The 13988-nt window shown below is 40.4% G+C and overlaps 1 protein-coding gene across 10 annotated transcripts in view; it reads left to right on the top strand.

Annotated features, from left to right (window-relative positions):
• Nucleotides 1–13988, top strand: part of adgrb3 (adhesion G protein-coupled receptor B3) — a 112254-nt gene that overhangs the window by 60212 nt on the left and 38054 nt on the right. For 9 of the 10 annotated variants that reach the window (XM_051426918.1, XM_051426907.1, XM_051426909.1 and 6 more), the window contains 4 exons: nt 3901–4007; nt 5019–5213; nt 7187–7255; nt 10270–10378. In XM_051426918.1, the coding sequence (XP_051282878.1) occupies nt 3901–4007; nt 5019–5213; nt 7187–7255; nt 10270–10378 (480 nt within the window). The remainder of the gene's footprint in view (nt 1–3900; nt 4008–5018; nt 5214–7186; nt 7256–10269; nt 10379–13988) is intronic. The other variant, XM_051426908.1, reaches the window with a different exon arrangement.

Genomic DNA, 13988 nt, shown 5'->3' with positions numbered 1-13988 from the left:
CCAGACTCAGATCAGTCCGTCAGTCAGGGTGAGACAGTCGCCTCCTTTATACAGTCAAACTAATTTGTGTTCTCTACTGATCAGTGAATAATTACATTGATTATATTTTGAAAGAATTAAATGTGAACCCTGAACATCAGTGTTCTGGGGTGAATTGATGCTGTTACAGAGATGTTTGCCGTTACAGGAGTCTATGTTCTGTTATCTTTTATGATCATACAATAGGTCACAACATTCTGGCATTTTACAATAAATCAGAGCTGAGTTCTTTGTGTTTGTCAGCATTGGTGTACATCTGTATGCACAGCAAGTCCCACACAGTGATAATATGAGGGTGCCATGTCACTATACCAGAGAACCAGGACCTTAAATGCCAGTGCAACAAAAGACCAGTGGCATGATAAAAGGGTATAAAAAAAAGAACAGATAGCAGACATATATCATATCTAAGAACAGTGCATCCCTTTGTCAATGCTGGCACTGACCACTGGAAAATGACCATGATGGACAATAGTTCAGGTCAGGTCAAGTTTATTTGTAAAGCCATTAATCACAGTTTCAGTGTCAGTGGGTTACACAAAGCCCACATTGTGAAACTATAAATGAAAAACAACACCCCCTAACCTTTGACCTGTAATTAGATCAAGGTCAAAATCACAAAACCTTTAATGAGACTAATCTGAAAAGAAACCAAACCAGACCTCCTCCTTCGAGGACAGTCGGACATATAATTGCCGAAGAGAGGCGGCAAACAAAGATGAAATATTGATCAGAAAAGGAAACACAACAAAGCGTGCGACATGAATGCAGAAAGACTGCTCGGGTGAAGTGTCCAAATGTGTTAGGGGGCATAAGCGCCTACTCAGCCATAGTCACTGTCGTCATCATCAAGGTCATCATGGGAACAGCACCCAGTGCCGGGGCGTCAGCTCCACCTCGGTCATCACGGATGACAGCCACCACCAGAGGCGAGAGGAGAGGAAAAGTCGAGAGGATACGTACACACAGCAGATGAAACTGTTCCCTTTATATCACTCAAACAAAGGTTCATACACAAAGTACATTTACAGCAGCCTTCTGTCTAACTAGTCAAACTTTGTTAAAGAGACTGGGTGACATCTAGGTAGTGTGCAAGACTAAAATACAACAATAAGAAAAATGCACATTAAGAAAAGGAGGTTCCTGAGTTTCTTTAATATACCCCACAGAATTGTTAAGATGTACTATTTGCATACTTCATCATGTAGTACAGTACATTATTTATTCAAAACTGAATGACTAATATGTTTTAATATTTAACTAAATGTCAAATGAGGAAAAGTACTCCAACACTGTATCTTAAATTTTCAAGCAGTTACTGGAGACACCTGGATTTACTTTGCAGAAGAGTTTCTGCATGTAAAAGTTTTTTGTGTTCTTATTGATGTGCCTGTGTAATGAGAGCCCCAAATCTCAATTAAAGTTCAAGTCACCCAACTGAAAGAGGGAGCGATTAAAGCAGCAAGCTATTAAACAAACTCTTCACGGGTTAATGCAGAGAAAAATGATCATGTAAACACATGAGACACCATCCTTTAGAATGAATGAGGTAATTATTTGTGATATTTAAGGACATTAATTGTCTTCATACTATTAGTGGTAGGTAGTTTCTGGGTGGCTTATTTCTCTGGACACTCAAGTCCATTAAAAAAAGTCCTTCTCAGAGAGTGTTTTTAGACATGTCTTATCTCTGGTAAACACTGTTTCAGCCTCCTGTCTTGGGGAGAATGAAAATTCTCTTTTAATGGCAGCCGAGTTGAAGATGCTGTAAAACCGGACAGCGACAGGTCAGTGCCTCTGTGGAGTGCAGCCTTGGTTTTGATCAAGCACATCTCCACTGACCTATATTTCATACTCAGCCTACTCTACATCATGGATGATGCAAGGACAGACGACAGATTGATGCAGAATCAAAGCAAAAGCCTCACATTGCCATCTCTGACCTTGTTTGATCCCACCACCGTTATGGATCAAAGCCAGTCTAGTTCTAAATGCCTGAAATCTTTTTTTCCCCAAATGCACATATGAAATTAAAAAAAACCAACACGTTCAAGTAGTGAACCTTTGTTCAATTCACATAATACAACTGAGGGCAGATCCTGATAGAGAAGGGACGATGGAGAAGTGTGTTGACTGCAGCTTTACTGTTGCGCATTCCCACCTCAGTAATCCGTCGCATCCCATGAGCACTTAAGAGCGCTTATGGACATATATTATGAAATAGCATAGTGTGTGGTATTTGGTTTTATTGTATACAGCTAAAAAACCACAACCATGATTTTTTTCTCTGCAAAACTGTTGTGTAAACAGAACAAAATGAGCTATGGTCTAGGCTTTTCATATTAAAATGATTGTGGCCTTGGGCAATTTGTAACTTCCAGTGCTGCTGAATTCACATTAAAATTGCAACATTATACAGTATAATACTAAAATGAGAGAAGACTAAAGGTTATCAAGCTTTTAAAAAAAAAAAACGTCTTTCTGTAGCTCTCGATTTAAGCTCATCTTTCAAATCAATACGAAAACAAGATTCACATCAGTTGTTTGAAGAACTTTCAAGCTTATAATTTTAAAACAGTTCTTGAATGCAGCTTCTCTTTACTGCTTTGTGTGTTTTTGCCAAAACAGTCTTTCTCAGTTTACAATGACCTTTACGAATGTCAGAGCCAAAACTCTCGAGTGAATCCCTAATTTCTAGGAATCGAGCCATTGTAAAATGCACTTTTTTTACCACCTTTTTTGAGTGTGAGGGCTTGAAAGATGATAAAAAAAAAAAAAAGTGAAAATATTCTTTTGAGTGCTGGATTTTGAAAGTAAATAAAACCGCCTAGGTGTAGCCAGTTTGAAAGGAGATGGATGATCAGTGTGGTGTAGAGCAGTGGTGGGCCTCTCCTGCTGCCCTCTGGGTTGTCTCATGGTGCTGCATGGGCGCTCCCGGCACATAGCGATGTTTTGTGTGCACTCACGGCTTCAGTGCATATCACCAGGTAGTAGCTGTGGAGAAGGTGGGCGTAGGAGGTGTGGTTTTGATCTGTCTCTGTCTGTGTGTGTTAGTGTGTGAAAGACATAGAGAGAGAGAGAGAGAGAGAGAGGGAGAGAGGGAACAAGAGATAGCGAAGGGTTTATGTGAAGCGCAGATGCCAGGGGAAATGTTTTGTACTGTGGGAGTTTTCCTCAGGATGTCAAGCACCTGTGTTGGAGCGGTGGGGTGATGTGTGAAGTGCACTCCACCAGGTCGACAGCTGGGAAGGTGTGATGTTGGACCCCTATGTGGGATGTGTATGGCAATGTGGGTGGATATTGGGTGGTTCTGCTATTTCGGGATCACTGTTTAAATGCCTGACAGCTATCACAGCTGAGCTGCTGCATGCTTCAATAATCCACTGTAAGTTGTATTAACACGGCGCACAGTGCATGTATTAAAAGCAATGGGACTGTGTCTGTGGCTCATAATATGAATCCAAATCTGTTCAAATACTGCAGCGCTTTCCTTCCAGAAACCGTTCCCTCCCTCTTTCTATAATGTGCCTCAACTCCACTGCAAAATTTAAATGGCCCGCATCAAATTTTGATGGTGAGTGATGGGCAACAGAAATGGACAAAAAGGGAAAAAGATAAGTCTCTCTTGAAAAGAATTAATATTTCTGTCTTCCTTCTCCTCTTTTGCCCTCCTTCTTCTCCTGTATCCAACTCCCTCCACTCCGCCACTTCCATCTGCCTTTCTTTTGCCTCTCCGTTGGTCTTAACCCCGCCCCCTCCCCGTCTCCACTCTCTGCGCCTGCATCCTCATCTCCCCTTCTCATCCCTCCCTCGCTCTCCTTCCCCTCTCCAAATCTGTCGCTGTCTCTTTCTCTTCTACAGGCACCACTAGTCGACGCTGCTCTTTGGATCACCGTGGTATGGCCTTCTGGGAGCAGCCCAGCTATGCTCGATGCATAACAAATGAATTCAGATACTTGCAGCAATCAGTAGGTGCAAAGTCAGCTCCCTCTCACAGCCTCTGTTTCCAATGCATCATAAATTACCTCCCTAGTGCCCCCCCCTTTGCCTGCCACCCCATTCTCATCACACTGTAGCCACTCTCAATGGAGGAGCAAATTAAAACACTGATTTTGCTATTTTTCTCTGTGTAATGAATGGTCATCGTCAAATCCTTAAACTATTTGATTTAGAGTTTCTGGCATGTTCTCATCTGTGTTTGTCTTGTTGCTTCAGCTTGTTATACTTTTGTGCTTTTATGAGCACTGAAAGTGAAGTGTCTTTCCTCACTTACGCTTCACAACATTTTCAACAATATCTACTGGGATACATATAAATTATAATTTTGTATTGGACCATCAAGTGACCGGATAACAAAGTTAGAGAATTTCAGTGAAACTATCTATCTTTTTTTTTATAGAATTACCTTTTTCTTCCAAAATGTTCTGGTGTGAACTCTCTCTTTCATTCTTTTTTCATCTCGTATGATGAGACATCAGGATCACAAGAAATCCGTTTTTTTATTAAAGTCTGGTTCCATCTTTATTAAATATATTTTTGCTTTTGGGTGTTTGCATATAGTCTGGAAACACACTAGCACTTTCCACTAGAATAGGTAATTTTGGTAACCCTCCATCACTGTTAAAAATAAAATAATTCAGAAGAGCTGAGATAGCACATACAGCGCTGCACCTGTGAACATGTATTTATGGACATAAACCCTGTGCAATGATGTGAAATGTCATTTCACCGTGCAATTTCTGCCTAAATGTGTGTCTTCTGCTCCAGTTAACTCTTTTATTCATATTGGCTCATTTCAACACATCCGTGAGGCAGAGTACATTTCGGCCTGGCTTTGATATAAGTGTCACATAAAGGGCCGTAGAGACTTGAGTCTTTCTTCCTGATTTCTTTGCACTCCATTTACTCCAAAATGTGTAGCTTAGTGCGTATCTGGAGGACACCGATGCCCCAAGTTCTGTCTTCTCCTGTTTTTGGAGGTTCAGGGGCACCTTGCTAAGGGCCAGAGGATGTTGGCGGGGGACGGGATGTCCCTGGTCACAAAAAACCTGCGGGACCTTACCCAGAGGAAGAACTTCTATGCTGGTGACCTGCTGTCCTCTGTGGAGATCCTTCGCAATGTGACGGAAACCTTCAAGAGAGCCAGCTATGAGCCATCTTCAGATGATGTGCAAGTAAGTGGACAGTGGCTTTATTTTAACATGTACGTATGGATCTTTGTGAGATAAAGTCATATGCTACTGCATAATGGCTTACAAACGGGACAAAATAATCAGTTGGAATAGGGTAGTGTTTAATAAATTTTACTGTCATCACTGTATTATATGAGAAAAAAGGTTTTCTAATGTGTCTGAAATAGCACAAAGCCTGACTAACACGCCCCATGGCTCTATTGTATCAAGAGATCTCATCCACGTCCTAAGCTGTTTCATCTCATCATGTTGGGGTTGACTGCAGTCTTGATCCTCTTTATGTCAATAGGATGATGGAGATTATAGCTAAAGCTCCACCTCCATCACCAATAAGATAATTTATGTCCTCAGAGCTGTGTCATTTTCAAAGACACCCTTCTCGGTTCTCTTTGTGGTCTTTGTGCTGTCCTGCGTTACAATTTGTGTATGCTTTTGTTTGTGTTTGGCTCATGCGTTTTTTAGTGAAGCTAAATGGAAAGTGAAATGTTTCTCGCTATTTGATGGTAACAGCAAAGCAACTTTTGAATATTGTATGTGTGTTAATGAAAAACCTAATTATCCTTTATAGTTCTTTTGCGAGTTTCTAATCTTGCTTTGTTTCTTTATCAGGCTTGTTTTGTTGTCGTTCTCCTGCATAAAGATGTACTTGGTAGCGACGGAAAATTAGAAAAGTTTTATTCTTGCCTATCAGCCATTTTATGTATGGAAATAGAAATAATTTCTGCTTTAATAATGTCAAAATTCACTTAAATTACACAGTTCTGTTTCCGTTTAGTAGTAAAAAAAAAGTAATATCTGAGCTATGAAAATGTTGGACTGCATATTTGTCATTTATAAAATACCCCTAATGTTGGATTTGTGAAAAATGTGAAATGAAACTACATAAAGAAAGGAAAAATCCACAAAACAAGGTATCTAACATAAGTGATGTCAAGGCACTAGACTCACATAAGCATCTTTTGAATGTGATGGGACTTAATTGGCATACAGCTTGTGCTTCAGGTTAGGATGTAGGTAATTAAATCACCAAATCTTTGAACTCACTTAATTATGCACTTCCAAAGCCCAGTGGTGTGTGGACTACAAAATGTAAGGGATGCCCTTTCCCTTGAGTTGTCTGTACATTTATCAACAGTTTCCACTGGATATAAGGTGCATGCTCTGCTACTAATGTTCTGCAGAACTAAAAGCCAAATGTGCTGGCTATGGATGGGCAACCTAGGGCCCATTCAGCCATTTTCCCACCATAGAAAATCTATGAGATGAGGAAAGCATTCTGTCTCTGGTTATTATGAGAGCTCTATAGTGTGTGTGGGCAGACAGGAGAGCAGTCAGCCAGCCCACCCCCTCCGTGTGTCTCTGCGCTAATGCAGTGTTAAAGTGGGCACATTACCACCAGAGGGAGCATAAGCATTCAAGTAGAAAACAAGATAGCCTGTGTCAAGAGAGAGAGCCACTCCCTCAGGCACATTGTAGACCAGACGAAATAACGAGGCTAAAGATCAGACAGGGGTCCTATTACTACTGCAGGCATGCACCCCAAGCCGCCCCTGCTCTCCACTGCTGAAGACAATCCACACAGCTGCTCAAACATTCCCTTTCATCTTTTTTTCTGATTGCAGCTTGTGCTTCTCTCCTCTAGCATTAAGTGTTTGCTGCAAGCTGCAGGGGGTTCAAGGTGTATTTTTGTCAAGGCTGATCCACAAGTCCATCTTTTCTCTGATGGCTTACCATCATGGTTTTAGTGGCAAATTGTCCCGGTGCTATTGAGCCTCGCAGGGATGGCCATTAACCCCCTATAGAAATCCCTGTAAACGTCAGAATATTATCCATAACAGTCATTTTTGAGTGCATGATGTTTATTTGTCATAATTTTTAAAAGCATCTTGCTGCAGTGCCTGTAATACTTGTGTGTGGGTGTGTTACGTATTTTCCCTTTCATCATCTCTCCACAGAACTTCTTTCAAATCATCAGTAACCTCTTGGAGGAGGAAAATAAGGAGAAATGGGAAGACGCACAAAAGGTAAGCATGTTGCTGTAGACTCAGTAAATAATTCAGATTGCTGCGTGAGTGTTGTGTGTCTGAAAAATCGACTCAGAGCTTTTTCACAGTTGCTCCATCTGAATAGCAGTAATAAAGAAAAGTATGGCTAATGATGGGTTAATCTTTCACTTGCACATATCACTGCAAGAGGTCATTTAGCAGGAGTGACATCTGGCCTCATTTAGAAAGCTAGTTCCTCAGAGTACCACTTGATGGCAGCAGCACTGCCAAAGAGACTGTCCAAGTATTAACACCGCAGGACTCAGTCCTGCTGCACACACATTGTTTCACCCAGCTGATACAGACCATGGCAACCAGTGCGATAGTTCAGTTGAATTTTATAACAGAAACAAACAATGTAGACTTCTCATTGCTTGTACCTGAGAAGCTAGGACTCCCTGTCTGCCTTTCTCTGACATTGTAAGGCAGCTGTATAGAAGCTGTGTAATCAAAGAAATGTTTGAATATCCAGTACAAATTTAGGGGGAACAGACTGCAGAACCATAGTGATGTACTGTAGATCAAAGTTTGAGTACAGAACAGTACACTTTCTTGACACTGTGTTCATCCGTGGAGATTGGCTTCTGGCTACATCCTCTGTTGGACACATCTCTCAGCTTGAGAGGTGGCAACTCGCGTTTTGAAAACCTGCCACTGGTGTCTGAGACAACCTGAACCCTGAAATCACGCACATCCAAACTCTGACAGAGATACCATCTGTGGTGACTGTGAGTCTGCAGAGGGCATCTGCTCTCTTGTCACCTTCAATGGTAAATTGACTTCAATTAGGTATCACCTGCACTGACGCACGACTGAGTTGGTGTCTTAAAATCAGTCATCTCTTTTTTTTTGTCCTTGTTTCTCCATGCCTGACTTCAAGTAAGATGGTAGAGGAACACAGGCAGTTCAAACTCTGCCACGAGTGCCAGTCCCGAGTGTCTCTACAGGCAGTAATTAGGTGTTTACTCACTGCAGGTTCAGTTTGGCAGGCCCCAAAGGTGGGTTGTCGGTGAGAAGAGCTCACAAATGAGCGGTTTCGTCAGTAAGAATGCGTCAGAGAGACGGAGACAGACAGATCAGAGGAAATATAGGAATAGGAATGGTTGTCTCTGTGATTGAACACCCAGAAGAGATATGTGTTAATTATTTCTGTAGTTATTAATGTGCCTGTCTAAGGGGTGCTGCTTCAATTTCGGCACTCCACCAAGAGGACGTTGGCTAAGCGATGCCAGCTGATTTCAGTATAGACGATGCTTGGCCTTCACAGTTATCAATTTTTCTCACTTGCTGGCTTTTCCTGCATTAATGAGCTCAGTTTTTACACAGCACCCACACACAGCGTGCTGTGGACATTGAAAACACTCACATGAAACACCTCACTATGAGGTTTTACTGGCTGCAGAGTTGGCTCCGTGCAGAGATCACTATATATTCACCTCCTGTCACTGTTACCATGGCAAGGAAAGGAAGAGCTCTGTCTACAGAACCTCCACTGCAGCCATTTCCCTGCGCTGCCTTCACATCTCAGGGTTGCCATGGAGACCAGCCGAATGAGCATGACTGCACTGTGCGTCAGACACGCCGGAAGGGGCGACGTGATGTGCTTTTTCCCCCACTATGGCTTTCACTCTGCTGTGTCAGAGGCTCTCGACTTCAGCATCACTGATCCGCTTGCCTGGCTTAGCAGCGGCACATGTAGAGGCATGTGAAAACACACAGAACACAAGGTGTTACCGAGGAGGGAAATACCTGCCTCAGGTGTTTGTTGAATATCAAGCATGAGAGTGAGGTGTTAATTGCTTAATGCCACTCAAAGGCCTTTCTAATTGCCTGACATCATCGCCGTGTGCTAAGTCCTACCATAATATTTGTATAATATGACACATTTCTCCAACAATTTGACATTTTGAAATGTTACAGCATTGTTCTGTGCAGCTGATACTTGGTCAAAGTGGCAACTGTGTCAGAGACTGGCAAAACTGTCGTCATGTATGGCACAGCCACATAATCCCATAATCAGTATTCACAATATCGCAGTCAAAGGACAAAACTGCTGGCCCCCAAATCAAAGACTCTCATTAGAGCCGACCCATCACCACTAGAATGACAGCCAGGACAGTGGTCCAATCTTTTGAAGGTCACTTATTGGATTAGCGTGCCTTTGATTTATCGACTTAGAGGAAAGAGCTGACCCCGACCAGTGGTGTTACTGGTCGAGCTGTGGAGCTGTCTGTGGTGCTGAATTCCTGGCGCTGCATTCTCTCGCTGAGCGCTGATGTGTATGAAGCGTCACATGAACCCAGGCAATCACCCTTGACTTGGCAGAGCCTTTCAGAGGGGAAGCCAACCAACAACTGTGTGTGTAAACCCGGTGGTCCTAGCTCCGATCCTGATGTCACATGGATGGTTCAATTAGGGTTGCCACTATCTGCCCAGTCATTTCTTTCTTAATCGACTAATTATTTGATCTTAAAGTATCAGAAAATACAACTAACAATCGAATAACAAAGAAAATGTGTGAATATTTAAGAAGCTTGAAAGCTTTTTGTCAGTTTTGCTTTAAGATAAGTTATAACAATAGATGGCAATTACATTTCTGTCAATCAGATTATTGCTTATTGGACTAACTCTTTCAGCTGTAGATGGTTCAGTCGCAGTTATATAAACATTGTGTTGCAAAACACAAGAAACTTTAAATTTAATCAAAATATGTTCATATTCTATGACCTTTTCTCTTAAACATTCCTACTTTTTTATCTCTTTTATCAGGTTGTAATTGTGTTACGTCTATTTAGTTTTCAATATTTGATTTAGTGTTTTTATGTTCTTTTACAGCTTCCATCTTCAACTGTATACCTAAAGGTTTTTTCTAATATGTATTTATGACTTTCTTATTTGTTCGTGTTCAACACTTCCATCCGTTCATTAATACGACTACTACTGCATTTGTGAAATCGAAAGCGTCTTGTCGTCTTTTTTTTTATCTTGTCCAGATCTATCCCGGAGCGGTGGAGCTCATGCAGGTCATAGAGGAATTCATCCACATCGTGGGACTGGGCATGAAGGATTTCCACAATGCCTATTTGATGACTGGGAACTTGGGTAAGAATGAGTCCTCTTTTCCTCCCAGCCCACAGCAGCTGAACTCGTTTTACCCGTTTTTCTGCTTGACATGGACACATAATCCCTGTGCTCTGCTGACTCCTTGTGTCAATTTCCCCACCCTCATTAATTTAGGATAAATGGTGCGTGGTAAGGGTGGGGGAGTAAAATTACTGCAAATCGATAATGTTAATTAAAACTGAGCTTGTGGTCTTAATGTGCTAAATTCCTATGAAAACACTTAACACCAAATCCAATATCAAGAGCCTGCAGTGTAGGAACCCCCACAACAGCTTAACTAGAGCTACAGTATAAAGAAAAAATACACACAGCACTCTTATAATAGTAATTATATTTTTATAGAGTGCAGTAGATTGTGTTTACCAGCATTGTTCACTGTATAAACATAATATCATAGACAGTTTCTATCCATTAATAGTTTCAGATCAGTTTTTCACAATAATCAAATAAAGTATTTGTGGCATATTTGATGGTGAAGTGATTCTGTACTGCAGATAGACATGATTAGCAAAGCGTAACCCTAAAGCATGTTGTGCAGAAGTGTGGCAGCATAAAAAAGATTGTCAGTTTCTTGCGAGATTAGCAGTTATTTAAAAGACATTTTGTGGGAGTGTCTGATAAAAGTCTATAAAATGGGAAGTTATTCTTTGCAGCTGTAATGAGCTTGCTAACATTTTTTTTCTGCACCACTGATTGTGGTCCAGATTATAACTCCCCCTCTTTGGGAAAAAAAGGTCTCTGGATATGAGTCTTTGAGCAGTATTTCTCTTCCCTAATGTTCTCATGGGTTTTTTTTTTCGCTTCTGTCGCGCAGCCTCTTGGATGATCTGAGGTCTCTGTGGCATTTCATTTCTTACTCAGCCATAAATGGTGTCTTACTGGAATGGAATAATAGAATTGCGGCCGTGATTTATTCATGCAAGTGAATGTGAGCATGTACAGCTGTGCTGGTAGGCAATGCCTCTGGAGGAGTGAGGTTTCTTCCTTGTATTCTTTACAATGGCTAACATTTGACCCACTTATAAAAAACACTCACACTCAGTGGCTCTTTATGGTTTATGATTTCCATAATGATGAATAGGTAGCCCCAAAGAATAGCATACCAAACATGGTACAATGAATGCACCTATCAAAATGCCATTATGAAACACCATGAGAGGCAAATTAAGTAATGGACACTTGGAAATAAGGCTTGAATGCATTCCGTAATGCCAAGCGTTAATGACTTCTTTCACAGATGTGAGAATGTTCTCCTGTTTTATACTTCTTCCAATTTGGCTTAATAGTGGTGGTCCAATCTCACTGCCACTGCCTCCTCTTTGTGCTGGGAAAAAGCATTAACACATGAGCCCTGCTTCGTACACAATATGCAATCTATTCTGTGAAACTGGCTCTAAATTTACAGTTAAGTGTTTCATCCAGATTCATACAAATGCTTTGTATTGCATAGCCAAACTTGAATATGAAATACTTTTATTATATTAGTCAGGCGTATGACTGTCTGGCCTGCTCAAATCTGTGGGACTATGGATGAAACTGTGTCCTTCCATCAGATATGATATGACATGGAGCGATGATGCAACTCAGTATTTTGTTCTTAAAATGTATGTCTTAAAAAAGCACTGACTGGAATAATCAGGGCCTGTTCTTGAAGGACTATACTGTAGTTATTGCATGAGTTTTTAAATCACATATCACATATATTTTACTGCTCACTATTTTCCAAGCATACACTTATTTTTAGTTTTTTTTTAGTTCCATTAGTTTTTATTGAATTCATACAAAATTGAATTACAAAAACATAAGTAGTCCACTACAGTAACAATAATGTCTCTATGCTTATTTTCTTGCCCATTTTCATGATGTATTGTTGTGCAGTACAGCATTTGAAGGGGCATCAATTTCAAAATTGATTTCACTGAATTGAAAAGTCTCCCTGCTCTGTCTAATGACATTTTTTTCTACACAAATACGTGATAGATAACCTGCAAGTTTATTCTCATGTGCGCACTGAAATAGTGGCATTGGTCGCCTGTAAGATGGCAGAACCTCTTACAAAAATCTAGAAGACTGTGATATTATGTTTGGCAATGATACAGTATATATTTTAGTAAATGTGCTAAAACTTGCAGCAGAGTGCCAGTAAGTCTAAATAACACAAAATTAGTTTTATCCACACTGTTCTACTCTGATTGCCTTAATGAGGAAACTATAATATAATCAATAGTAATTTATTCAAAGTGTGATGAAACCTGAAAAATGGCACACCTTTACTGACTGGATCCCAACATTGAGATCCCAGCGGATATTGATTCCACCCTAAAGCAGTTTAAATTACACTTAAGAGAAGGGAACAACATATTTCAGTAACATTTGACTTTTTCTGTTATGTAGCAACAATTGAACAATATGTGCTAATGAAGCAAAGTATTTGAGCCACACTTAGAACTATTAATTGATAATTAGTAAGGTTTAATTAAATTACTTGTTTTTCCTAGTTCTCCACAATAATGAATCTGGCTTTCAAAGTGAAAGTGCATCAAAGGCATTAAGAACTTTTTGAAAGCAAGTAGCTTTTTTGCTTCACATAGTTCTCCAGGTGTGACTGAAGTCTTCCTGATTACTCCGTGCACCTTGTTAATGAGTTGCAGCTGTGTTGTATCATCAGTTTCACTAATAAAGCAGACAGACCCTCATTTCTTTTAGACTAATTCAGTTGAAATGCACAAAACTGACTAAATTCTTAGTCCCAGGACTCTTTGAAAACTCTATAAGTGCATTGCTTCCTGTTCTTTTTTACCCCATTAAAAGGCTTATGATTATGATAATGATTTTTTTTTCTTTTGTAACTCATAGAAAAGAACGGATACATTTAGTGGCTGAACACATACAATTTGTATATTTGTACAGGAAGGAATAGGGGGAAATGTGTTTTGTGATGGATAATTTTTTAATCAAACACTGAGGAACATGTGTGAACCTCTTATGTGGTGTTAGTCTTAAGTAGTATGTGAATGCTGGAAGTACAGAATTATTATCAATTCGGCAATGCAGGGCCAAGGCAGGCAGATTTCTGGAGCAGCTTTCTGAAAAATCTCACAGTAGCACTGAGGGGCCATTTGGCTTTTGAGCAATTATCTGAAGATGTGGCAGTAATGAGCTGCCTCTGGCTAGAATCAACCAGACCCTTACTGGCTGCTGGTGAAAATATATAAAGGTCTTGAAGGGAGACATTTTTAGTGCAAGAACATGTTTTACCTGTCTGTTGTAAATGTCAGAATAAATGTCTGCTTTTTGTGTATGTTTTCGATTTTGCCATTATGGTCAGAAACTCACAGACATAGGCTGTTTATATAAAAGGTGAATTCATCCATTCAGATTTTACTGTGTATTTGGAAAATAATTCAACGTACCAAACTCTATTTTGATAATACATGCCTAGGACATGGAAAACAGAGTTTTCAGGATAATATTTTTACCCCTGGACACAGCACAGGCTTTGCCAGCCAGCCACACAGTAATTTCAGCTCACGTGGCCCTTTTGATTAAAGGAATGGAAAGTTTTGTGGATCCATCGGTGTAAGCCAAG

This window comes from Dicentrarchus labrax, unplaced genomic scaffold, assembly GCF_905237075.1.
Source record: "Dicentrarchus labrax unplaced genomic scaffold, dlabrax2021, whole genome shotgun sequence".
Taxonomy (NCBI): Eukaryota; Metazoa; Chordata; class Actinopteri; family Moronidae; genus Dicentrarchus; species Dicentrarchus labrax.
The sequence above is the reverse complement of the archived record's forward strand: the minus strand, read 5'-3'. Positions and strand labels throughout refer to the sequence as shown.